The sequence below is a fragment of the Dasypus novemcinctus genome, chromosome 12 (assembly GCF_030445035.2).
Source record: "Dasypus novemcinctus isolate mDasNov1 chromosome 12, mDasNov1.1.hap2, whole genome shotgun sequence".
NCBI classification, from domain to species: domain Eukaryota; kingdom Metazoa; phylum Chordata; class Mammalia; order Cingulata; family Dasypodidae; genus Dasypus; species Dasypus novemcinctus.
In genome coordinates this window covers 35,612,098-35,639,120 of record NC_080684.1, presented here as the reverse complement: position 1 = coordinate 35,639,120, position 27,023 = coordinate 35,612,098, and the positions used below count along the sequence as shown (strand labels likewise).

General features: G+C 38.9%; 1 protein-coding gene across 3 annotated transcripts in view; it reads left to right on the top strand.

Annotated features, from left to right (window-relative positions):
* Positions 1-6,147, top strand: part of ATF1 (activating transcription factor 1) — a 95,702-nt gene extending 89,555 nt beyond the window's left edge. For all 3 annotated transcript variants that reach the window (XM_004453668.4, XM_004453667.4, XM_071218905.1), the window contains one exon: positions 1,741-6,147. In XM_004453668.4, coding sequence (XP_004453725.1) covers positions 1,741-1,885 — 145 coding nt within the window. In that variant the 3' untranslated portion in view covers positions 1,886-6,147. The remainder of the gene's footprint in view (positions 1-1,740) is intronic.
* Positions 6,148-27,023: the final 20,876 nt, after the last annotated feature.

Sequence of the window (27,023 nt, the reverse complement as noted above, 5' to 3'; positions counted from 1 at the left end):
CAAATCCTCAAGATTGGGGAATGAACAATGGACTGAAGCAGACTTACTGTTCTACTATAGACTTACTATTCTAGCAATGGAAGAACTCTTATCATTGATGCAAAGGCAGTGGCCACCAGAGGTTTTGTGGGATGGAAGAGGGAAGAATAGGTGTAATACGGGCATTTTTGGGACATTGGATTTGTCCTTCATGACATTGCAGTGATGGATACAGACCAGTATATATTTTGTCACTTACAAAATTGGGTAGGACAGAGTGTAAACTATAATGTAAACTGTAGTCCACAGTTAGTAGCAATGCTTCAATATGAGTTCATCAATTCTAACAAGTGTACCATACTAATGAAGGGTGTTGTTGATGTGAGAAAGTGTGAGAGGGGGAGGGAGTGGGGCATATAGGAATCCATTATATTTTTTATGTAACATTTATGTAATCTAAAGCTTTTATATATATATATATATATGTATGTATATGTATATATATATTTTTCTTAAGCAGCTATGTGTCAAAACTTAGCCAGGGGACCCATAAATTTTACTCCATGGTATTTATCCCAAAGAATTGAAATGTATGTCTACAAAGAGACTAGGACAAGAATATGCATATCAGCTAAAACTGAAAATAGACAAGAGAATGGATAAACAAGTTGTAGTTAAATTTATAAAATGGGATATGCTCAACAATATAAAGGTATATACTGATCACATAGCAACATGAATGAGCCTCAAAAATATGCTGAGGGAAGTGGATGTGACTCAAGTGATAAGGCCTCAGGTCTTCATATGGGAAGACCTGGGTTCGATCCCTGGGGCGTCCTGGTAAAAAAAGAAGTGAAAGCGTGCCTGTGCAGCGAGTCAGTGCCTGTGTGGCGAGCCGAGTGCCTGTGCGGTGAGCTGGGTGCCTGCGTGGTGAGCCGAGTGCCCATGTGGTGAGCCGTGTGCCCTCGTGGATGCTGACTTGGAAGCCAAGTGCCCATGCGGTGAGCCGAGTGCCTGCATGGTGAGCTGAGTACCCATGTGAGTGCCCGCTTGGTGAGCCAGGTGCCCACACATCAAGCAGAATGCCTACACGGTGAGCCATTACCCACGCTAGTGAGTCACACAGCAAGATGACGCAATGAAAGAGAGATGAAGGGGAGAGTCAAGGTGAAGGACAGCAGAAACCAGGAACTGAGGTGGCGCAATTAACAGGGAGCCTCTCTCCACATCAGACGTCCTCAGGATCAAATCCCAGTGAATCCTAGAGGAGAAAGATGAGAAGAGAAGACAAACAGAGAAATAGATACAGAAGGTCACATAGCAAATGGACACAGACAGCAGAAACAGCAGGGAGGGGGAGGAGGAGGGGGAAGGAAAGAGGGAAAAAAATGCTGAGTGAAAAGAGCCCAACCCCAAGAGTGTCCAATGGCTCTGCTGTATGAAATTTTATAATAGGACTAATCTACGGTGATAGAATAATAGTTGCTTGGGGAAGGTCTTTCAGGGGCAGTGGAAATGTTCTGTGTCTTGATAGGGGTGTGTTATACAGGTATATGTATTTGCCAAAGCTGGTTGAGCTCTACACTTAAGATCTGTCTATTTCACTGGCTGTGGATTATTTCTGAATAGTTTAAAAATCAGGGAAAAAAGATGACCAGGGAAAATTACTTAAGCATGTTTACCATTTAAAGAATGTGAAGTGATTTTGTTTGTTTACACTTTAGTGGTTATTTGTTTGTTTTTTTTTAAATTTATATTTAGAGAGGCTGCTCGAGAATGTCGCAGAAAGAAGAAAGAATATGTGAAATGCCTGGAAAATCGAGTAGCAGTCCTGGAAAACCAGAACAAAACTCTAATAGAAGAGTTAAAAACTCTGAAGGATCTTTATTCCCATAAAAGTGTTTGATTTTTAGGAAAGAAATATTTTTGTGAACTTGCCTAAAAGTTAAATGGATTTCTTTTCTCTTTAAAGGAGTTTGTTTTTTAATTAAAAGGTAAAAAAAAGAATGAAGTTTTTTATTTAGGCTTTCGCAACTCAAAGATAAATATCTTATGCAAGAGATCTGGTGACAGAGGATAAAGCGGAAAATCACCTCAAGGAAGCTACTGGCACAACTGGAAGCTTTAAAAATTAAACATCGAAAAACAGGAAGTGACCTTTCAACAATTTGAATATTCTAATTAACAGTAGCTGTCAATAATCCAAAAATAGAAGATAAAATGAAAATTTGGTAAAACAAATATTTTTGATATTAATATATCTGTTTACCCTATAAGTTTGCATTTCTTACTGTTTCCTGAAATTTATCTTTTTCAATTATGTGTGTATGCGCATGTGTGTATGGATTCTTATTCTGTCAATAGACTCTAAATTACAAATGTAAAAGGAAAACTAATACATAACTAAATTATGTATCCTGATTATATATAGTTGTTCTAGTAACACTTCTTTTAAATGGGATTTTAAAAGTTTGTTTATTGGATTTAAAAGAATTTTTGAGAATGAGTTAATTTTTGAGGTCTTGTCCTAAAAGGCATCTAAAGTACATGAATGGAGTTGTGGTGACTTTGTACCATTTTATTAGCATGGTAGAGAACTATTTAAAAGTTTGACCCTTTTAACTATTTAAAAGTTTGACACTTTTAAATAGCTTCTCTTTTTTTTCTTTTTTTCTTTTTTGGTACTCTGGGAATGGTGATTTTCTACAAATATATAATAAATTGTGTTTTGATCATATGTTCTATATGCAGTTGAATGTACATTACTTATTCTGTTTTGCTTCAATAGAATGGAATGTTTACAGGTCCTTGAAATGATATTAGAGGATTTTTTAAAACCCTCTGAAGATGCTTACCAAAGTTTTTCCAAGAGGATTTTATAATTGATTTAATGTAGGGTTTATCAGATTCTAAAATAGTATAGTTATTAGGGCAATTTTATGTTAGAGACTATTTTATATGTAGTGAATGGTACCTTTATAAGAAAAGTGACTGCCAATATATTTTTATAGCTAATCTTTATAAATTCTAATGCTGAGTTTTTAATGATTTTAAATGTTTATATAGTTTTAGTAAAAATAAATAAATATTTTGCATCTCAAAGTATCATTTTTATATTATGGGAAGTAAAGTTTTCAGATTGGCTAATATTTGAATTGTGAGTTTTGTGTTCACTTTAAAGTTCAACACCAGTATTTAACTTCTGTATTCCAATCTGTATACATTTTGAAACTGTACTGCAAAACAGTTGTGTCCTCTTTATGCAATATGTATCATATTGTCTTCTATAAATTAAAGGATGTTTGATAAAATTAAGTTTGCTGAATGTAAAATACAGTGATTGATAGATGAATGCTGATAGCCATTCTGTTAATTATACTGACTGTGGTGCATTTCTAGTTTTAAAATGAAGACAAATTTATAGTTCTGGTCTACAAAACCTATTTTTAAAATGGAAATGTTATATTTTTTGATTGGGTCAGAACCAATCATAATAAACTAGGCAATAGCCACATTTTTTTGTTCTGCAAGTGTTTAGGACATACTAAGGATCCTGTTATGTAGAAATCTTAACTGATAAAGTTTTCCTGAATAATTTCTTTAAAGAAACTTTTCATGATGAAAGTTTAATGATAAAGGAATGTTTTAAAATGGAACTCTGTTGACTTGGCAGCAGTTTATAAAAAGGAAAAAAAGCTTGATCACCAGTGGGATTATTTATATCAGTTATTATCTTGTGTAAAGGCAGAGCAGAGTCTGAAACTTGCTGCTTATTAGACCTGAAGAATGTCAGGAGGCAGTGGGGTATGTCACAAGAGTGTTTTATTGGGCAGATGTTATGCAAGACTACAACAAGGTTGTCTAGTTCTTAGTGTCTTAATAGCCAGATGCCCATAAATATTTGTAAACTCCACACTGACTTCTGGCATAGGGCCTTCCTAGTTAGGACAAGCTACTTGTCTGGCAGTGTGTAAAAGGCATCGGCAAGCCATTGATGGTTCCATAAATACACACCAAATATTTTTCCTCTGTTTTTTTCACTGGATTCCAATATATGCCTTATTAAGTTTTAAAGGTGATTATAGTTCATACATGAAATTAGACTTAAAAAAAATGCAGTCAATCAATGAAACTATTTTCTTCATTTAAGATATATTGATGAAAATTTTATTATACATTATTGCCCACAAACATAGCTAAAGCATATAAAATAAGATAGTGCTTTAATTTTACTGCGTAGAGCATAAAGAATGGGCATTTTTGTTAGAACTTTGAAGTCTTACTGTATTTGTCTATTCATTCAGCAAATTTATTGAAAAATGCAGGTTTAACCTGCATTTTTCTCCAATTAAAATATGTGGATTGGGGAGGTATATAAAATATTCATTATGTATGTAAATATGTATTAAGCAACTGCTATAAGATACAATGCCATAAATTGATATAAAGTGAGTAAAATTTTACTTAGGGCTTGATAGCTAATAGAGGAATAATCACAGATTAGTTTCAAATATGAAATAATGTTATAGTTTTACAAAGTCTAATATATCAGAATCTACTTTCAAATGATCATATAACATTTGCTCTGTTAAAACATATAAGCAGGCTATATATATGTATCTATATATATAATTGTTATTATTATTATTTTTTAAGGTACTGAGGGCTGGGGATTGAACCCGGGACCTCATATGTAGGAAGCCGGCACCCAACCAGCGAGTCACATTGGCTTTCCCAGTTGTTTTTTTCTCCTTGTTATTTGTCTTTTCTGTTTTTTCAGGAGGCACCAGAAACCAAACCCGGGACCTCCCATGTGGGAGGTGGGAGCTCAACTGCCCGAGCCTCATCTGCTCCCAATATATATTTTTTCTTAGAGAATTTGTGAGCTTACAAAACAGTCATGCATAATGCACAAAATTCCCATACATCATCCCTCTACCAACACCATACGTTGTGGAACATTAGTTACAGATTATGAAAGAACATCATCAGGCTATTACCACTAACTACAAGTAGGTTTTTGTTTTTAATACTGCTTGCTTTTACTATAAAATAAAGTGAAAGAATACTTACATTACATTATTGTAGGATCCAGAAGGCTGCCCTAAGGAGCTGGCAAGAATTTTTAAGGGACAGTTTTTAGAGAAGTTTAGGTTGTTAAATTGCCCTTTGAGACATAGATTCCAGTAACTGCCTCCTTTTATCATTGTAAGTTTCTTTTTGCAAACATAGACATTAGAGATCAAGTCTTCCTGCTGTTTCAAAGTTGAGATCCTTTCTTCAAAATTGACAGGATTATATATACTAATTTGCTGCCTTCAATAAGTGTATATATCATTTAACTGGTAAAATATATAAACATGTATCAATCTAAATCAAGTTGACATAAATCCAGGGCTACAGATATATATAATATATGTAGTCCTCCATTTCCTTATTGTCTACCATTTATTACCTGTTTATTATGCATCCAAAACTGGGTTAAAGTAATGCTAAGCTCATATTCATTCATTCAGCAAATATTTGAGTCTTTCATATGCTAAGCATTACTAGGAAAAGAATGATGAACAAGGCAGTATTACATCTCTTGTGGCTCTTAGATCGCAGTGCCATCCTGTGAGGGAGGGACTTGCCTGAAGTTATATGAGCTAATTACTAGGGGTTTGGGGATTTAGACCTAATCTCTCACCATCCAGCCTCCTCCCAACACACACCTTTATTAAGCTCTTCGTACCCCCAGGTTAGGGCAATGCTTGTCTGGTTTACAGGAGTGCCCCATAATATTTGTTGAGTGAATGAAGGTCTGTGTTCAGTCTCTGATACTGAGAGGTCTGAGAGTTTGCCCAAGGTTGTACAGTAAATAACAAAGCCAGGCTTCGTGCATAGGTCTAATCACCTCCAAAGCTTGTTGTCTTGTCCACCACAAGTGTAACTTTTTTCTTACCTGTGTTGAAGAGTGAAAAGCTCTTCCATTGCATTTTATGCATCTGATGTAAGAGATGATAGAGGTTCTATTTACATGTGTCCACTAGGTGGCAACCTCCATTTTAAAATCAGAAGTTTTACAAACTTAAATATATATATATAAAGAGAAAAACTACAAAATGTAATATTTCAAGTCCTGGTACACCCACCCTCCAGAATTAATAAATGTTAACATTTTTGTTATCTTTGTTTCAGATCATTTTGTGAAGGGAAAAAACCCCCATAGAAAGATGAAATCCCTCACATTCATTCCCCTAGTCTCATTTCCCTCCCTGAAGGAAACCACCGTTGTGAATTTAGTATGGACCCAGTCCATTGTTTTTATGCCTTTTCTACATGTTTATGCATCCATAAATAACACATGGGTATGTAAGTTTTTTAAAAGTTCATAAATGGTTCCTTAATATTGTTCTATTCTAGAAAATGGAAGGTCAAGCAAAAGAAAACTTAGGATTTTCAAAGCATTTTTTTCTCTAACTGAAAACACTTAGAATTTTATCCCATCAGGAAAAAAATGCCAAAAAAATAAATTCAGAAAATACTGTGCTAAACTTAAGCTAAATTTACAAAACACTAGACAAAAACTGACAGACTTTCTAGGAAGAAATTTTTGAAAAGAAAAGGTCACATAGCTTCTTTGCTCACTGCTTGTGGAAGGCATAAATAAGTAATCAAATACAACTTCCATGAATTAACTACATGCAAAGCATTGTGCTAGGTGAAGGTATCCAAATAAATATGTGCTATGGTCTTTCAGAAGCTCAGACTACTTGGAAAGATGACAAAAAAGAGACCAGGATGCTGATGTGGCTCAAGCAGTTGAGCACCCACCTCTCACATGGGAGATCCTGGGTTTGGTTCCTGGTGCCTCCTAAAGAAGACAAGCAGACAATGGGCAAAAAAAAGAAGAAAAAAAAATCAATGAGGAAGACAATGAGCAGACAACAAGCAAAAGCAAATGAGCAGGGAAGCAGATATGGCTCAACAGATAGAGCGTCTGCCTACCTCATGGGAGGTCTGCAGTTCAAACCCAGGACCTTCTTGACCCGTGTGGAGCTAGTCCATGTGCAGTGCTGATGCGCGCAAGGAGTGCCCTGTCATGCAGGGTGTCCCCCGCGTAGGGGAGCCCCACGTGCAAAGAGTGCGCCCTGTAAGAATAGCTGCCCAGCACAAAAAAAAGTCCAGCCTGCCCAGGAGTGGCGCTGCACATGTGGAGAGCTGATGCAGCAAGATGATGCAACAAAAAGAGACAGATTCCTGGGCCACTGACAAGAATAGAAGCAGACACAGAAGAATACACAGCAAATGAACACAGCAGTCAAGTATGGGGGGAAGGGGAGAGAAATAAAAATTTAAAAATCTTAAAAAAAAGCAGGAAGTGGGCTCAAGCGCTTGAGAGCTTGACATGGGAGGTCCCTGATTCAGTTCCTGGTGCCTCCTAAATTAAAAAACAGACAATGAGCAAACAGAGCGAAAAATGAGCAGACAGCAAAAACGAACAAACAGAGGAGGGAGCCATCTGGTGGGGGGGGAGGGACAGGGATACCAAAAGGATCCTATACTGTTCACTATGTCATTGTAGTAGTAAAACTCTTAGATTTCTCTACCTAGGAAAAAAACACCAACCCAAAAGAAGACAAGGAAGGAAAGAAAAAGAAACATAAACAAGTGGAAAAATACAGCCCAAGATAAAATAATAGAAATAAATATGTATGTATCAAATAGTCACAATAAATGTAAGTTCCTGAGAGCTCTAGTTAAATGACAAAGATTGTCAGGCTGAATTAGAGAACAAAATCCAGCTTATGTTTTAAGAGAGAAATCTAAAATATAGGGATATAGCAGGGTTGGAAGTAAAAGCATGAAAAAAGTTATACCGTCAAATACTGGCCAAAAGAAAGCCGATATATTGATGTTGACTAGTATATAGATTTGAAGGCAAATATTGTTACTTAGGTCAATTCAATTTGGGCAATTCAATTCACCTGGAAGATAAAAAGGGGAAGCAGATGTGGCTCAAGCGACTGGGCTCCCATCTACCATATGGCAGGTCAAGGGTTTGATTGCCGGGACTCCCTGGTGAAGGCAAGCTGGCCCGAGGGAAAAGCTGGACCACATGGAGTGCTGGCCCACGTGGTGAGCTGGTCTGCACAGGAGCTGGCGCAGCATGATGATGCAACAAAAAGAGACAGAAGAAACAATAAGAGACAGCAGACCAGGGAGCTAAGGTGGTGCAAGCAACTGAGTGCCTCTCTTCCATTCTGGCAGGTCCCAGGATCGGTTCCTGGTGCCACCTAAAAGGGAAGACAAGCAGACACAGAAGAACACATAGTGAATGGACACAGCAGACAGCAAGTACAAACAACCGGGGTGGGGGAGGGGGTGTGCGCAGGGAGAAATAAAAGAACTGATTTTTAAAAAAAAAAACATCTAAACTTGAATGCATCTAATTATACAGGATCAGGATATAAAACATGAACACAAAAATATAATGAGAAGGAAAAATTCATAATTTAGCAGACTTTTAACATCACTCTCATAATTGCTATAAAAAACAAAATAATCAAGATATTTATATATATGTATATTTGAACAATAGAGTAAACAAACAACCTAATGAATTGAATATCATCAACTCTATGCCACCATTGATTGATTGTAAGGCAACTATTATCTTAAGTATCACTAAGAAAGAAAAACTACTGCCTATTAAACCTTGACATCCCACTGATGGTAAGATGCATACAGATTTTGGAGATGTTAAAATGTGTGTGTATGGGGGGGAGTATATTTTATCATCAATAAATTATGTACAAAACACTGTATACAGCTGCAGATTGCTCTTTTCATAAGAATGCTTATGAAAATTGACCATATAGTTGACAATAAAGTAAGTCTCAGCATATTTTCAAAGAAGGGATTCATACAGACCATGTTCCATTGATCTTTGTGTCTATCCTTTCACCAAAACCACACTGTCTTGATTATTGTAGCTTTTTAGTAAGTCTTGAAATCAGATATCAATAAGTTCTTTATTTTATTTTTTGTTTTTTTCAAAATTGTTTTGGCTCTTCTAGTTCCTCTGCTTTCTGTATGAATGTTAAAATCAGTTTGTATCTACAACAACAACAACAAACCCTGCTATGATTTTCAGTGAGATTGCATCAAATCTATACATTAATTTGGGGGGAATTATCTTAACAATATTGAATCTAACAATTCATGGAAATGAATTTTTTTAGGTCTTCTTTGAATTTTTTCATCAGTGTTTACAGTTTTTAGCATACAGATCCTGCACATAATTTGTTAGATTTGTACCTAACTACTACTTTTAAAAAAATCTATTATAAGTGGAAATGTTTGTTGAAATTTCAGTTTCCTGTTGTTCCTTGCTACTATATAGAAATAAGGTCTTGTGTCCTATGACTCTACTAAATTCACTTATTCTACAAGCTTTTTAATAGTTTCCTTGGGTTTTTCTAAGTAGGTAATCTTGTTATCAATGCTTTTTCCATATCATTATTATCATGTGGCTTTTCTTCTTTAGTCAGATAATATGGTGGATTTCATCACTGATTTTCTAATATTGAACCAATCTTGAATTCTCATGATGTATTAGCCTTTTTTCTTAAACTTTAAACAAATTTTTATTACACAGTGGTTTGTCACACAACTGGACTTTGTTTTGCTTGCTTGTTTGTTTTGGCACCGTAGATATCTCTCACAAATATAAGAAATGAGAGCAGTCCTGTGCTAAGTAAGTAATAAGACCCTCAGCTGAATATAAGAAAGCGCACTGACGCTACTCCAAATATGCAGTGCACCAACGGGTGGAATATAAAGGGATTTAAGCAAGATTTCCAGCAGAAGCCAGAATGTATGAGGAAACAAAACATTAAAAAAATACATGACGTCCCTATAGCTGTTCTAAAAGATTGTCTCCAAGTACTTCTACAGTGAATCTTCTGCTAGGTATTCTAGAAACATCAAAAAGAAATTGCTAAGTTGAACAATTCCAAAACCACAAGCATATATAACTCTTAGCAATGTAAATTGTGCTACTTCAGTGCCATGCCATTTGCTGACAAATTAATAAGGGAAATATTCTTATTTTCTTTCATGTTAGTAATCTCATGCAGATATTTAGGGTTCTACTCATTAAAATTGTGAGACTTGATTTCCTTCAAGCAAATCTGAGAAATTCTGTGATTCAACAAGCGCTATTCTTTCAGTTTATTGTCTTCAGAGGTATTACTCATATATGGAACAATTACCCGAGAATGCAATGGATAATTCAAATCTGAATCATACAAAGTTTCTAATCTCCTTTTCTAGTCTTCAAAAAATTTCCCCCCATAGTCATCACATAATGTTCCTAAGGGATAAATAGAAAATAAAAGATCTACTTACATCCTCATTCCTATCCTTTCAAGTAAATTTACATACTGATAGAATGCAAAGTATTATTCTCTGGTACAAGAAATTTCCAGCTCATATTTTGTCACACCAGCTTTCTTTTCTGATAGGTGCTTTTCTTACTAATTTGTCAAAAGTCACCCAACGTATTATCCTCTGTTGAATTGAGATCTGATTTTTTAAAACTTTTATGTATTTTAAACTTATATATGGAAATTTTCAGTATTATCTGAATTCTGCAAAAATAGTTTCTTTCAGATCTGTCTGGAAACACTTGTTTTTCTCTCCTTTAAGGAGCAAAACCCTTTTAATTCCAGAAATTTGGAAATATGAAAAATGGGATCGACTTGCCTATACATACTTTTTTTATATAGACTGGTTGTGGGAAAATAAAACTTCCCAGAATTTCTCAGTGCTCCTGTAAAAAGTCCCAGTCTCCTAAAACTCTTCATATATCATGATAATTAGATCTGCAGCCCTCTGACAAGTTAATTGCTCTCATCTGAAGGGATAATAAAGTCTGATCTCAGGAAGGAGGCCAAGTGGCTATGCCCCACCTAGGTCTCTAGGTTAAGCCCCAAGGTGCCCCAACACTCCAGCTCTATCTCCCCGGGGATTTACAGGTCAAAAGATCCCAGAACTGGGAGACTTCTCTTGGGGTTCTCTAGCTCCAGGCCAAAGGGTTGGTGTTAGCATTCAAGCCCATTACATTTCCATGGAGACCCATTCCAGACAGGAGGGGGGCAGCTGCTTTCTTCCCTTTCCAGTCAGGGAAGAACGATTTTCCCGTGCCCCTCACCTAGGCAGTGTCCAGCGACTGGAGGGGGACGTTTGCTCTGGCATTCAGCCCCTCCTCCCAGGGCTAAGGCCTGGAACAAATGTTGGGGGAGGACTAAATAGCGGATGTGCTAATTATTTATTGTAAGGTTATTAATAAGAACTATGTCTCTGACTCACAACACCTCTTGTGTGCATTCAGAATCAAAGAAATAAAAATGAATATTAAAAGCCCAACACTGCCAATCCACCTAGATGCAGAAACACACATCTCCGCATTTGTAACTCGGCTAAAAGGCTCGGCAGAAAGGGCAAGGGGGACCTGCACGCCAGCGGCTTAGTCCCAGCGAGGCGGCCGACGGGACCCCGGCGCTCTTCCGCCAGGGGTTTATGCAGTTTGGCGGCGCCTTCGAGAAGCCTCCGACCGTGGCGCTCAGGAGAGCGGCCCCCAGCGCACAGCCTGGGCATTTCCGCCTCAAGATTCCCGCTGCTCCTTACTCCTTGTACTGTGAATTAAGAGGGACTAACTTCCAATCGCCCCCTACTTTTCCACACTTTGTGGCGCACCATCATAAAAACAGCAACGTCTCCCTTCACTTTTCTTTAAAATATTCAAATATGTGCAGAATTCCCACACTTCTCCGAAGGCATCGCTTCAGCCCATCAAGGTGCCTCCTTATTTTTCTATTTCTCTCCTTTGTATACAATTATTCTTACTCTCCACAGAAAGGCTGCTTCTTAACTTACCTGGTGATGGCAAGCACTAAAATCCTGATTTTAACAGAATCAGTAAAAATGCCTTAGTGATTTAATTTGAAAGCAGTACACTGGTACATGACTCTTGTACCCAGTATCAGGAATGTATAGATGTCTTTTTACTCAAAAATACAAAATAAATTTCAGTAGGCATGGACAGTGACAGCAGTAAACCATTGTATATTTTCAGCTGAAACCAGTAATTGATGGTTATAGTGATTTTCTGACATTAACCAGCCTTTTCTTCTGAAATTTTCTTCAAATGACTTCAAGTTATTGATGAGAAACACTGCCTTGAGCCTGTCATCACAGTTCATTAATAATGGTAAAGCACTATTCTGGGAATTAGAACATGCCACCTCCCATACCACCACCCATTCCACCAACTCCACCCATTCCAGCATCCTTCTCTTTGGGAGTTTCTGTGACTACAACTTCTGCTGTGGTTAACAGAGAGGGCACTCCAGTAGCATCCAGTATAGCAGTTTTTACAACCTTAGTTGGATCAATGATTCCTTTTCCCACCATATTCACAAAATTTCCAAGCATAGCATCATAGCCAATTTATGAGGATCTTTGCATAATTTTCTCAACTATCAATGATCCTTCAACACCTGCATTCTTAGCAATGGTCATTGCAGGAATTTTGAGTGTGCTTTTAATCATTTCTATACCAATTTTATCTTCATTAGTTGGAGTTAGTGAGTCCAAGGCTGGAAGGCATCCAAGCAGGGCACGACCACCTCCTAGGACAATGCCTTCTTCAACAGCAGTTCATGTAGCATTGAGTGCATCTGTAACGCTTTTCATTCATGTCCACATCACTTGTTATAACAAACTTCAGCACAGGTACCCCATCTGAAAGTTTTGCTAACATTTACTCAGTTTTTCCTTTTCATATTCACTAGTTGTGATCTCTAACTGCTCAATGATTTCTTTAATACATTTTTCAATTTGAACCCTAACATCTTTTCCTTTCAAGAGCATGGCATCCAAAATCTTTGGTCACAATGACCTCTCCAACTTTTCAAAATCATGAGGCTAAACATCTTCAAGGTTTAGATTCAACCCCTTCAAACACTGCACCACCAGTAGCGATAGTGATGTGGGCTCTGGGTGGGAGGCTCTTTGTCTCTTCAGAGATAACCTTAACCTAAACTGTCTGTCCTGACTTGTGGGTGTGGGGCAGTGAGAGGCTGCAGCCCTGCCCTTGGTGAGCATGGCAACGACTCCAGTCCTGGGAGGCCATTTAGCAATGCAAACTCCATATACATACCAGTCAGTCCAGGGAGACTCTGATGGTGGTGATGCCGAAGCTTAAGGGAACTAGGACTTGGCCTTGAATGGGGACTATAATATAGCCTGTGCATAAATTCAAAATCATCTAGTTCTGTATCCAAGTGTGCCTAGTCTCTAGAAATCCAGTTAAGTGATATGGGCTTTGAATGTTCAGAAAGGATGTAAGACTGAATGTGTATTCAAAGTTGCATCCAGACAGAATGTGGCAAGATGCTAATTCAAGCTCACCTGAAATGTGGGTGATATGTTAATCCAAAACCTACCTGGTACTCAGGCAAAGACTCAACTAACAAAGAAAGTAGTTTTCTTTGATAAAAGCACCACTTGACTCCCCACCCTGTATAAAAAGAACTTGAAAATCTTGTTCTGGGCTCGGGTTTGAAACAGAAAGCTCCCAAGTCCCGCCAGCCGTCAATAAACCATTTTTCCTTCTCAGAATCAGTCCTGACTCCTGGCTTTTCTATACGCAAATAATTGAACCTCTCTCAAATTCTACAACAGGATCAGAGAATTAATTTGTAAGATTTCAATTCTTTTAAATCTGTTAAGACTTAGTCTATCGTGTGAATGATCCATGTGCATCTGAAAAGAATGTGTATTCTGCTGTTGTTGGATGGAGTGTTCTAAATGTTAATGAGGTCAACTTGGTTGATAGTGTTGCTCAGTTCTTCTATATCCTTGTTGATTTTCTGTCTACTCATTCTACCACTTACTGAGAGAAAAGTATTAAGTGTTCAATTATAATGGCACATTTGTCTATTTCTCTGTTCCTTTTTTTCTCAGTTTTAATTTTGAAGGGCTGTTGTTAGGTGCATATATATTTCAGATGATTTCTTCTTGGTGTAATGACCCTTATTTTCATTATGCCCATCTTAATCCATGATAAAATTTAATTTGTCTAGATTAAAATAGCCACTCTGGCTTTTTTTTTTTTTTTTTTTGTGAGGCACTGGCGATCAAACCTGGGACCTCATACATGGGAAGAAGGCACTACCTCCACTCCCTCTGGCTTTCTTTACATTCATGTTTTCATGTCATATATTAACCTGTTTTTCTTTTGAGTTTATCCTGTTTGGGTCTGCTGAGATTCTTGAATCTGTAAATTTGTTTTTCATCAAATTTGGGAAGCTTTCAATATTTTCTTCAAATAATTTTTTCTCCATCAATCTCTCCTCTTTTTCTGGGACTCCAATGATATGAATGTTTGATGTTTTGATACTGTCTAACAGGTCTCTGAGGCATTTTTCCTTTTTCTCATTTTTTTTCTCCCTCTTATTCAGATTGGGTAATTGATATTGATTTATCTACAAGTTTACTGACTCTTCCTCTGTCTTCATTGTGCTGTTGAACCTATTCTGTAAATTTGGTTAAACTGGTGTATTTCTAAAATTCCCATTTAGTTATGCTTTATAGTTTCTCTTTCTTTGCTGAAAACGTCTATCATTCCATTCATTTCAGGATTGTTTGCCCTTATGTCATGAAGCTTGGTTATAATGGCTGCTTTGAAGTCTTTTGTGATTATTCTAACATCCATGTCATTTTAGTGTATGTTGATTGTTTTTTTTCCTTGAGAAATGTTGAAATTTTCCTGATTCTTTACCTATCAATTTATTTTGGATTCCTGGTTATTTTGCAAATTATCTTATGAGACTATGGGTCTTGTTGAAATCCTCTAGAAAATGTTGATTTGTTTTGTTTTAATAGGAAATCGACTCAGTTTGGTTCAGATTTAAATCTCTCATAGTCCTCTGTGGGCTATCGTTACAATATTAGTTTAGTTTTCAAAACCTCTGTGGTAGGAGAACAAGCTTCACTCTCAATTAGAGCCAGAATGGAAAAAAAACACAAAACCTTACTCTGTGCTTCCAATCACTCCCATAGCTGGATGCAGTTATCCCAAGTGAAGCCAGCTGCCCAGAGAATACAAACACCAGAAGAAGCACCTGATGGGAGGTACAAGTGCTGGTTATTGGACAGCCTAAAATACCTCTTCAAGAGACAAAGCTAAGTAGTGTCAAAGCCAGCTGTTGACTCTAACTCTAGGCCGAACACCTATTGCAAGGGGGATGGCAAACCAAACACCCCTTAAGAAATCTTGTCTGTTTTCATTTCCTGTAGTTTCTCCCTATGCAATAACTAAAAGGGAAATGCTTCATCTTAACCCCTTTTAGCTGTCTTAAACCACCACTATGGAAAGCTGGGATTGGCAGGTTGTACCAAACCCCATTATCTATTACAATCTTTCCCTCGAGCTAACTAACATCATAGAAGAAACTTAGCCATGCCGTAGAAGTCCTAAGACAGCAAACAGACTCTCTTGCTGCTGTGGTACTGCAAAACTGCAGAGCCCTTAGCATGCTAACAGCAGCACAGGGTAGGGGGCGGGAAGGGAGGATGCCTACTTTTCAAGAAAAAATGCTGTTTCTATATAAAGCGCTCCAGAATAGTCCTGGGCCGCATTCGAAACCGTAAGATGAAGCCACCAGCTTCAGGGGGAGGTGGCCCCTGAGGGCACCTGGGCTTTCCCACTCTCATGGTCCCGTATGTCATAGCGAGCCCCTTTTTGGGCCCACTTACCACCATCTCCTTTATCCTTTTAGTGGGGCCATGTATCTTCAAAATTCTAACCAAGTTTATTTCTTCCAGAATCAATGCCTTCCAAAATGATATTAGCCACACGGGGATTTCACCCAGTTCCAACTTCAGTGACAGGCCTGTCTTTCCTCAGCCTCAATAGAATAGCCAGAGAGGGTTATGCCTTATCAGGCAGGGACTGCTGCCCTAACCAGCAGGAAGTAACTACGGAAGAATCACCATCGCCCCTCCGCACCCCTGTCGCGGTTTGATATAATCGATGAATTCCAAAAAGAAATACTGGATTATGTTTGTAATCTGATCTGTACCTGGGCATGACTGAGTTATCATTAGGGATGGAGTCCCCACTGGTCCCCACCCCGTGGTGGGTGGAGACTCACAGATAAAAGGCATGGCGAAGGACAGAGTTGGAGCTTTTGATGCGAGGGGGTTTCTGATGTTGGAGTTTTGATGTTGGAGTTTGATGCTGAAGCCTTAAGCTGGAGCCCCAGGAAGTAAGCCCACAGAGGAAAGAGAAGCTAGGCCCAGGAAGAGAGGAACGCTGAGCCCAGGAAGAAGCAAGCCCTGGGAAGAAAGGAACCTTGAACCCAGAGAAAAGCAAGCCCCAGGAACGTAGGAACCCGGGAAGCCTGAACCCTTGCAGATGTTGGCAGCCATCTGGCTCCAAATAGTCTTTGGTGAGGGAAGTAACTTAAACTTTATGGCCTGGTATCTGTAAGCTCCTACCCCCCCAAAAATGCCCTTTATAAAAACCAACTAGTTTCTGGTATTTTGCATCAGCACCCGTTTGGCTGACTAATACAACCCCCTTAAGAATAAGGGTGTGAACTCTCTGAGGGAGGAGTTGAGGCAGGTTAGCCAGGGAAATGAGAAGACGGGCCACAGCATGGCCGACAGACAACATGGCTGCAAGACCTCACTGAGGCCTTGAGTTTAACCTTGAGGTCCCAGTTTCTCTTTCTGGGACCTCCCCTTGGCCCTGGATATTTCAAACAGGCCTCACCATTGGCCCCCACCATTGATGGGGTAACCAATAACAGCTGGGGCCCCTCCCGTTAGCATTAGCAATGGGGAGAAATAATTCACAGGTAGAGGTAGCCACACAAGGCAGAGCTCGCGCTCTCGGCCTAGAGGAGCCAGTACCAAATCTCGGTGTGTATTTCCATCTTTCTCTCTCATTTCTCAGTAAGCTCTGTTCTTTCCCCGATCTCCCAAATAAATTCTTTCTACTGGTCTAAAAACAAACAAACAACAAAACAACAACAACAAACCTCTGCAGTGTTGTGTGGGTCTGTTCCGTATGTGCATACCACAGGAGCCGTTCTGCCACATGGGCTATGGGCTAGCTCAGTTCTCAAAGCTTCTGCATGCACAGCTCATGGGGCTCCATGCACAGATTGAGGGGCTCTCTGTCTCAGCTTCTACTCTCCGTGCTTTCCCCCACTCTCTCCAGTTCCCAGAGGCCCCTTTTCCTGGTTCTTTGTCTAAAAGTTGGAGTTCTAACCTCTCTGTGCCCTGACACAATTCCTGTAACTGAATCCACTTTGGACATGATGCAGAAAAAAGGAAGAGAGAAATAAGATGAATTCCCCCCTTTACTCTTCAAATCACAGGGCCCCTTTTCCTAGTTTTTATGAACAGAGAGAAAGATTTTCTTTCAGAATTTTGAGCTGTATGGCTTCCACTGTTCTGCTGCCATAGGAGTTTAACCTCATGAGGGGGGCTTGCTTGGGACCAGAAGAGGAGGGTGAAAAAATGTGGGGGACTCCCCTCTACACTCACAGTCTCCATCCTAAGAAGATCTCCTCTCCTGGTCCTCAGGACAGAAACAGAGGAGAGATGGTTTCTCTCAGAGATTTGTCTGTCCTTGTTGTGCAGTTCTGTGATTTGGGCTGCCCTAGAGTATGTTGGGAGACGTGGGAGGAAAAATAAAACAACAAATGGGAAATTCACTGCCACACTGGTCATTCTTCTGTTTTGGTTTCCCTTCCCAAACAATTATTTACTTCTCAGAGTCCTCAGATAGTTGCTTTAGGTATTCTGTCTAGGATTTTAATTATAATCAGTAGGAGAGAGATGGTAAAATGTGATAACTCCATCTCAAATGAAACCAGAAACCTTCCTTCATGTTTTAAGAGTTCCTTATATTCACATTATATAGGAACTCACAAGTTTTCTTATAGTCTTTGTATGTTTTCATTTTTTTACATTTATAGAGTTCATTCTTATGTGCTGATTTTATCAACACATAAAAAAGATTTTTTAAAAGATCAATACATAAATCTTTTTTCCAAATGGTTAATTTGGTGTTTTAGCACTATTTTTTTATTAAAAGCCCATCTTTGCTCCACTGTTCTCAGATGGAACCTACACGATATACTAAAGTTTCATATGTACTTCGGTTTATTTCTGAATTTTCTATTCTGTTCTACTGCTCTGCTTAATCAAATGCCAGTAGCTCACTGTTTTAATTATAGATGTTTTATGATATTTTAAAATGACTAGTGGGGCTAATTTCTCTGTGGCTTTTCTTTTATAGTGTTTTCCTGGATTTTCTTGAATGTTTTCTTTTCCACATGAACTTTATATTAACTTGTCTAACTCTGTAAAATAAAATCTTGCTTTTTAAAATTAACTAAGGACATCTGGCATTATTATGATTTGTAGTTGTTTTATCCAAGAAAAAGTGATATTTTTCTATTTGCATAATATTTTTGTCTTTTAGGAGTATTTTAAAGTTTTCTTCAAACAGGTTTTGCTAATTTTTGATAAGTTTATTCTTAAATATTTAATTTTATTTCCTTTGTTGCTAATGTAAGTGGAACTTTCTCTTCCATTATATTCTCTATCTTATTATTGATGGTATATATAAAGACTTTGACTTCTGTATCAATTTTATACCCTACTACCTTACTAAATTCTTTTTTTTTTTTCTAAATTCTTATATCATTGAGTTAGATTTATCATTGATTCTCTAGGACTTTTCAGAGATACTAACATATCATCTGCAAAGAGAGGCAGCTTTACATCTCTTTTCCAATTCTTATGTCTCTAAAAGATTTCTTTCGCTAAATTGCATGGGGTAATACCTTCAGTACAATGTTGAGTAGTAGTAGGAATACTCGCCTTGTTCTCAATTTTAGCTGAAATAACTCTAGTGCTTCCCCACTAAGTATGAAGCTGCCTTTAGTACTAAGGAATATATATATATGTGTGTGTGTGTGTGTGTGTGTATGTGTGTGTGTGTGTATACCACATTAGTAGGGTGTGACTGAGGGTTGAGTCCCTGCCCCCTTGATGGGCTGATAAATATGGCACTCACTCAAGAAGACAGAGAAGAAGATACACAAGAGGAAGAGAGAGAGCTCCATAGACATGGCAGAGGAGAGAATTTTGATCCTGTGGTGCCAGGAACAGAGATGAGCCATTCGCCTGATAGTTTGCAGCACTGAGAAAGCCCAGAAAGAAATATGCCCTATGTCTGCCTGGAGCTGAGGGAGAGGAAGATCAGCAACCATCTTGCTTCAACATATGGCAACTGACTCGGGTGAAAAAGTACCTCTTATGGTGCCTTGAGTTAGACTCTTTGGAGCCTTGTAACTGTAAGTTTTTACCCCAAATAAATAAATGTTATAAAAGCCAATGGATTTCTGGTACTTTGCCTCAGCAGCCCTTTGGCTGACTAATACACTAACAGACCCTTTTCCAAAGCAGTTGTATAGTTTTAGATTCCCACCAAGAAGTATCAAAATTCCAGATGCCTCAAGTCCTCATCAATATTTGGTATTGTAAATGTTTTTACTTTATCATGGTGAATGTGTAGTGTTATCACACCCTCATTTTAATCTGCCTTTCCCTGATTAATGATGTTGAACATTATAGCATGTATATATTGACAATTCATATGTTTTCCTTTGTGAACTGTCTGCTTGAATCATTTGACCATTTTTATTGACTTTTTAAAAAATTAATGAGTTGAGGGACGCAGCCATGGCTCAATCAGTTGGGCTCCCGCCTACCATATGGGAGGCCCTGGATTCGCGTCCCAGGGCGTCCTTGTCAAAGGCAGGCTTGCCTGCTTGCTGCAGAGAGCCGCCTGGCCTGCAAGTGCCACAGAGCGCCACCCGGCTTGCAAGCGCCATGGAAAACTGACTCAGCAAGGTGACACACACACACACACACACACACACACACACACACAGAAAAAGGGACACAAGCAAAAACAGAGAAGAGCACACAGCAAATGGACACAGAGAGGAGACAGCATGCAAAAAAGCCACAAGGGGGTGGGGGATTAAAAAAATTAATGAGTTGTAATGCTTCTTTATATATCCAGGATACCAGTCCTCTGTCAGATACATGTTTTGGAAACAGTTCTCCCAGTCCGTGTCTTGTTCATTCATGACCTTAACAATGTCTTTTTTTTTTTTTTTTTTGTCCATTCACTGTGTGTTCTTCTGTGTCCACTTGCATTCTTGTCAGTGGCATGGGGAATCTGTGTCTCTTTTTATTGCATCATCTTGCTGTGTCAGCTCTCCATGTGTGCGGTGCCACTCCTGGGCAGCCTGCATTTTTTTCATTCAGGGTGGCTCCCCTTGCAGGGTGCACTCCTTGTACATGGGCTCCCCTACGCAGGGACATCCCTGCGTGGCATGGTGCTCCTTGCGTGCATCAGCACAGCGCGTGGGCCAGCTCATCACATGGGTCAGGAGGCCCTGGGTTTGAACCTTGGACCTCCCATGTGGTAGGCGGAAGCTCTATCAGTTGAGCCAAATCCGCTTCCCAACAATGTCTTTTGATGAGCAAAAGGTTTTACATTTGACAAAGTCCAATTTATCAATATTTTCTTTTACGATTATTGCTTATACGTACCTATCTAAGAAACCTTTGTTTAGCCTCCAGTTGCAAAGATATTCTCCTACATTCTCCTATATTCTTCTTAGCTTTATTCTTTTAACTTTTATGTTTAGATGTATGATCTATCTCAAATTAATTTTGTGTATGGTGTGAGGTAGGTGTTGAGGTCCTTTTTTTTTCATGTAAATCCAGTTGTACTTTAAAAAAATCTGTTTATTTACACTTTTTCAATTTTTTCCTTGATTGAGCTAGCTAGTGGTTTGTTTTGACTTTTTTTAAAAAGTGGATTTTGATTGGTTATAGATAAAAATTTCTATTCTCTAAATGATTTTTGCTTGTATCCTTATTTCCTTCTTTGTGTATTGGTTCCTTTGTTGCTCTTCTCCTAGCTTCTTTCCCCCTTCCCTGAGATGGCTCCCTAGTCTCTGCTTATTGTCTCTACTCATTGTCTCTGCTCATTGTCTTTACTTGTCTTATTTAGGAGGCACTGGAAACCAAATCGGGACCTTGCATGTGGAAGGTAGGTGCCCAACCACTTCAGCCACATCTACTCCCTGCTCGTTGTGTCTCCTCCTTGTTGACTGCTCATTCGTCAGCTCATTGCATCAGCTAATCTTCTTTAGGAGGTACTGGGAACTGAACCCGGGACCTCCCATGTGGAAGGCAGGCACCCAACTGCTTGAGCCACATCCTCTCCTTTCTAGCTTCTTGAGTTAGGAATCTAATTCATTTGGTTTTCTTTCATTTTCATTGGTATGAGTGTTTAAAAATATGAATTTTCCTCCATTCTGTAATGTTGATTAATTTTTCTTCTTTACCCAAAAGTTATTTAATGGCTCACATCACTCAATATGATGCCTTCAAAGTTCATCCATGTTGTAGCATATATCAGAACTTCATTCCTTTTTACAGTTGAATAATATTCCATTGGGTATATATAACATATTTTGTTTAACCATTCATCTAGTGGACACTTAGATTGCTTCTACCTTTTGACTATTATGAATAATACCGTTTGAACATCGATGTACAAATATCTGTCTGAGTCCCTACTTTCAATTTTTTTCCCCTCCATTCTGTAATGTTGGTTTAATTTTCTTCTTTACCCAAAAGTTATTTAATGGTTTGTTTTTGTTTTTTTAATAAATTTTCTGGTGGAGGGCCTTTTGTTTTTGTCCCTTCCAAACACATACCTGTTTGTGCCTCTTTCTTTCCTCCCTCCTTCCCTCTTCTATTAACTATAGTCCATTGTCTACAAGAGTTCACTGTGTTGTACAGTCCAGTTTTATCTTTTAACTTTCACTGTAGTAATATATACAACCTAAAGTTTCCTCTTTTAACCATATTCACCTATGTAGTTCAGTGCTGTTGATTACATTCACAATAATATGCTACCATCAACACCATCCATTTCCAACCCTTTACCATCAGCTAAATGAAAATTCTGAATAAGTTAAGCATCAGTTCTCCATTCCCTAACCCCAACCTATCTTCCGGTAACTAATATTCTCTATTCTAACTCTATGAAATTGCTTATTCTAATTAGTTAATAAAAGTGAGATCATATAATATTTATCCTTTTGTGTCTGGCTCACATCACTCAACACAATGCCTTTTAAGGTTCATCCATGTTGTGGCATATATCAGAACTTCATTCCTTTTTACAGTTGAATAATATTCCATTGGGTATATATACCATATTTTGTTTATCCATTCATCTAGTGGACACTTAGATTGCTTCCACCATTTGACTATTATGAAAATACCGTTTGAACATCAATGTACAAATATCTGTTTGAGTTCCTGCTTTCTTTTTTTTTTATTATTCATTTTTAAAAAATATTACATTAAAAAAATATGAGGTCCCATTCCACCCCATCGCCCCCACCCCACCACTACCCCCACAGCAACACTCTCTCCCATCATCATGACACATCCATTGCATTTGGTAAGTACATCTCTGGGCATCGCTGCACCTCTTGGTCAATGGTCCACATCATAGCCCATACTCTCCCACGTTCCATCCAGTGGGCCCTGGGAGGATCTACAATGTCCAGTAATTGTCCCTGAAGCACCACCCAGGACAACTCCAAGTCCCGAAAATGCCTCCACATCTCATCTCTTCCTCCCATTCCCCGCACCCAGCAGCCACCATGGCCACTTTTCCCACACCAATGCCACATTTTCTCTGTGGACCTTGGATTGGTTGTGTCCATTGCACATCTATGTCAAGAGGGCGCTTAGATTCCACATGGATAATGGATGCAATCCTCCTGCTTTCAGTTGTAGGCACTCTAGGCTCCACGGTGTGGTGGTTGACATTCTTCAACTCCATGTTAGCTGAGTGGGGTAAGTCCAATAAATCAGAGAGTAGGAGCTGAAGTCTGTTGAGGCTCAGGGCCTGGCTATCATATTGTCAGTCCAGAGATTCAAATCCCCTAGATATATCTTAAACCCCAGCACCAACTACAATTCCAGTAAAGTAGCATGAAAGTCTTGTGAAAAGAGATCCCATCTGAGTCCAGTTCCATCACGCAGAAACACCAGCTCCAAAGAAGGGCCAACAGACATGGCAGTGAACCCCATCTGCCATGACCATAGAACCCGTGGGTCTCTTTAGCCCTCAAAAGAACCAATACCTGAGGTTGTATCTACTTTATCTGTCTCTTAGACTCTGCTCAGGTGTGCATAGGGGCAATCCTTCTGACAACCTCCAGACTCTTTTTTAGAGACTCATAGCCATATAAACTCATTTCTCCTTTCCATTTCCCCCTTACATTAGGTCAAACAGCATTTTAAACTCCTGTTATTATATGTAGACAGGGATATTCTGCTGGTCCGCATTGAACCTTTAATTCAAGGTCATTTTCTAGTTGCATCATCAGCTGGTACTTGGTTGTGATACTTCGGTGCCAGGGAGGCTCATCCCCGGGTGTCATGTCCCACGCTGGGGGGAATGCATTGCATTTACATGCTGAGTTTGGCTTCGAGACTGGCCACATTTGAGTAACATGAAGGCTGTCAGGAGGAAACTCTTAGGCACAGTGCTGCTCTAGGCCTTGTTCTTATTTCAGGCGTATAGGCTCACAAGCATAGTCGTTAGTATCAGGGGCTCATTGTTGGACCCTCATTCCTTCCTGTTCCTTACCATTGCATCTGAGGGACTGCCGCTGCTCCCCTATGGACCACGACAGAGCACCCCTGGCCAGGAACCCAGTACCCCCCCAGCTGTTGTTTTTAATTGTTTCCACTATGAGTATATCCAAACATTACCATGCACCCTGGACATATGCCCTGTATAACTCCCTGTCAACCATATATCGCCTGTCAATAACATCCCATACCAGTATTCCTCCGCTGCCATTGTTGAACCACTCTGTGATCCAAAACTTCCTGAAAAGTGAAGCCCAATATAATGTCAGGTTCCCTTACTAGTAAAATGGAATATAGCGATGAGTTTAAAGGTTAGATCTAGAATACGTATTGATTTGGAAAAATTCTACATCCTATCTTTTTCTTTTCTTTTTTCCTAATTATTGAGCTTCTCTTCACAAGAGCCCTAGATCACAGTAATTCATATATACAATATACAGTACTTCCACACATCCACCATAAAACCTTTTCCCTTCCACAGCGATAATCTTATAACTTCTTCATGTCATATTTACTTAAACTGATGTACAGACTCTGAGACAATAGCTTTCAAACAAGGTGACATCTATGCTTACATTGTGGTCCATACTTTAGGATATACAGTTTTCTAAATTCTTAGTTATCCTATGTTTTACATTATGGTTTACATTATTAGTCTGTCGTCCCCTATATGTTTTTGGTGTAATATTACATGTTTTATATCCATCCTTGTGTACTCTCGCGAAACTCCTCTCTGACCCCCACATTTACCTTGGTTCCATCCATTCAACATCCATTTTCCCCTCCCCTTGGGGCCCACAGTGACAGCCAATCTCCATTTCCTGAGGAGCCACGTCCAGAGATACTTGCAACAGTGTTCAGGGCCTGACTTGCTCAACTGCCCTAATGCCCTGGGAGCCACCCTTTCTCTCGAGAGATACAGTTCCCTCTATTTGATGGTATTAGTCCTCCCCAGGATATGGGTCCACCCCCACTCTCACTACTTGGGTCTCTACCCAATGGTACAACCCACCCTGGCAAAATGAGCATTCAGACATTCCCCAGGAGTCCGTCCCGTGTCAGACCATCCCCTCTGAGCATCCTAAACAGGTAACCCTCCTAATTATATTTTGATACGATTATCTCAGCATTTTACTCTCAACCAACACCTGACACTCTCCTATGTTCGTATGTTGCCCCTCCCTCCCCCCAATTTTTTTGGCAATATTACCCTTCCGCCCATCCCCAGCCCCCCTCAAACCCGCAAAGCCCCACCCAAAGGCAACCCCTTGCTCCCATGTTATCTCTTCTTTGTGCTCATACTTACCGCCAGCTCATCAGAGATTCCACCCCTGCAGATGTCGGCTCACATCCTTCCTCCACCCCCCGATTTCCTGTAAGCCTCTCTTCCAGTCTCTAGCTCTATGAGGCAGCTTACTTATTTCATATCATTGAGGTCATGTAGTATTTGTCCTTCAGTGCCTGGGTTGCTTCACTCAACATAAGGTTCTCAAGATTGATCCATGTTATCACGTGTGTTTGTAGTGTATTTGTTCTTACAGCTGAGTAGTATTCCATTGTATGTATATACCACATTTTATTGATCCACTCATCTGTTGATGGCCATTTGGGTTGATTCCAACTTTTGGCGATAGTGAACAATGCTGCTATGAACATTGGTGTACATATATCGGTTTTAGTCCTTGTTTTCAGTTCTGCTGGGTATATACCCAGCAGTGGTATTGCTGGGTCATATGGCAAATCTATGGTTAGTTTTTTGAGAAACCGCCAAACTGTCCTCCAGAATGGTTGGATCCTTCTGCATTCCCACCAGCAGTGGATGAGTGTTCCCATTTCTTCACATCCTCTCCAGCATTTGTATTCTTCTGTTTTTTTCACAGCTGCCAATCTTTTTTTTTTTTTTTTTTTTTTTTTTACAGCTGCCAATCTTATGGGAGTAAGATGGTATCTCATTGTAGTTTTGATTTGCATTTCCCTGATAGCTAGAGATTTGGAGCATTTTTTCATGTGCTTTTTAGCCATTTGTATTTCTTCTTTGGAGAAGTGTCTGTTTAAATCTTTTTCCCATTTTTTAAATGGGTTATCTTTTTATTTTCAAGATATATGAGTTCTTTATATTTGCAAGTTTTAAGTCTCTTATCAGATATATGGTTGCCAAATATTTTCTCCCATTCTGTGGGTTCCCTTTTTACTTTCTTGACAAACTCCTTTGAGGTGTAGAAGGCTTTAATTTTGAGGAAGTCCCATTTATTTATTTGTTCTTTTGCTGCTCGTGCTTTTGGTGTGATATTCATGAAGCCATTTCCTATTACAAGGTCCTGTAGATGTTTCCCTACACTGCTTTCCAAGGTCTTTATGGTCTTGGCTCTTATATTTAGGTCTTTGATCCATCTTGAGTTGATCTTTGTATAAGGTGTGAGATGGTAATCCTCTTTCATTCTTCTACATATGGATATCCAGTTCTCCAGGCACCATTTGTTGAATAGGCCATTCTCTCCCAGTTGAGAGGGTTTGGTGGCTTTATCGAATATTATATGGCTATATATATGCAGTTCTATATCAGAACTTTCAATTTGATTCCTTTGGTCTGTGTGTCTCTCCTTATGCCAATACCATGCTGTTTTCACTACTGTAGCTTTGTAGTGTGTTTTGAAGTCAGGTAGTGTGATTCCTCCAATTTTGTTTTTCTTTTTCAATATGTCTTTGGCTATTCGGGGCCTCTTTCCTTTCCAAATAAATTTCATAGTTTTTCTAGTTCCTTAAAGAAGGCTGTGTTGATTTTTATTGGGATTGCATTGAATATGTAGATCAGTTTTGGTAGGATAGACATCTTAATAATATTTAGTGTTCCTATCCATGAACAGGGAATATTCTTCCATTTATTTAGGTCTTCTTTGATTTCCTTGAACAGTCTTGTGTAGTTCTCAGTGTATAAGTTTTTTACATCTTTAGTTAAATTTATTCCTAAATATTTGATTTTTTTATTTACTATTGTAAATGGTATTTGTTTCTTGATTTCCTCCTGATCTTGCTCATTATTGGTGTACAGAAATGCTACTGATTTTTGCGCATTGATCTTATAACCTGCGACTTTACTAAACTCATTTATGAGTTCTAGAAGCTTTGTTGTAGACCTCTCAGGGTTTTCTATGTATAGGATCATGTCATCTGCAAATAATGAACTTTTGACTTCTTCCTTTCCAATT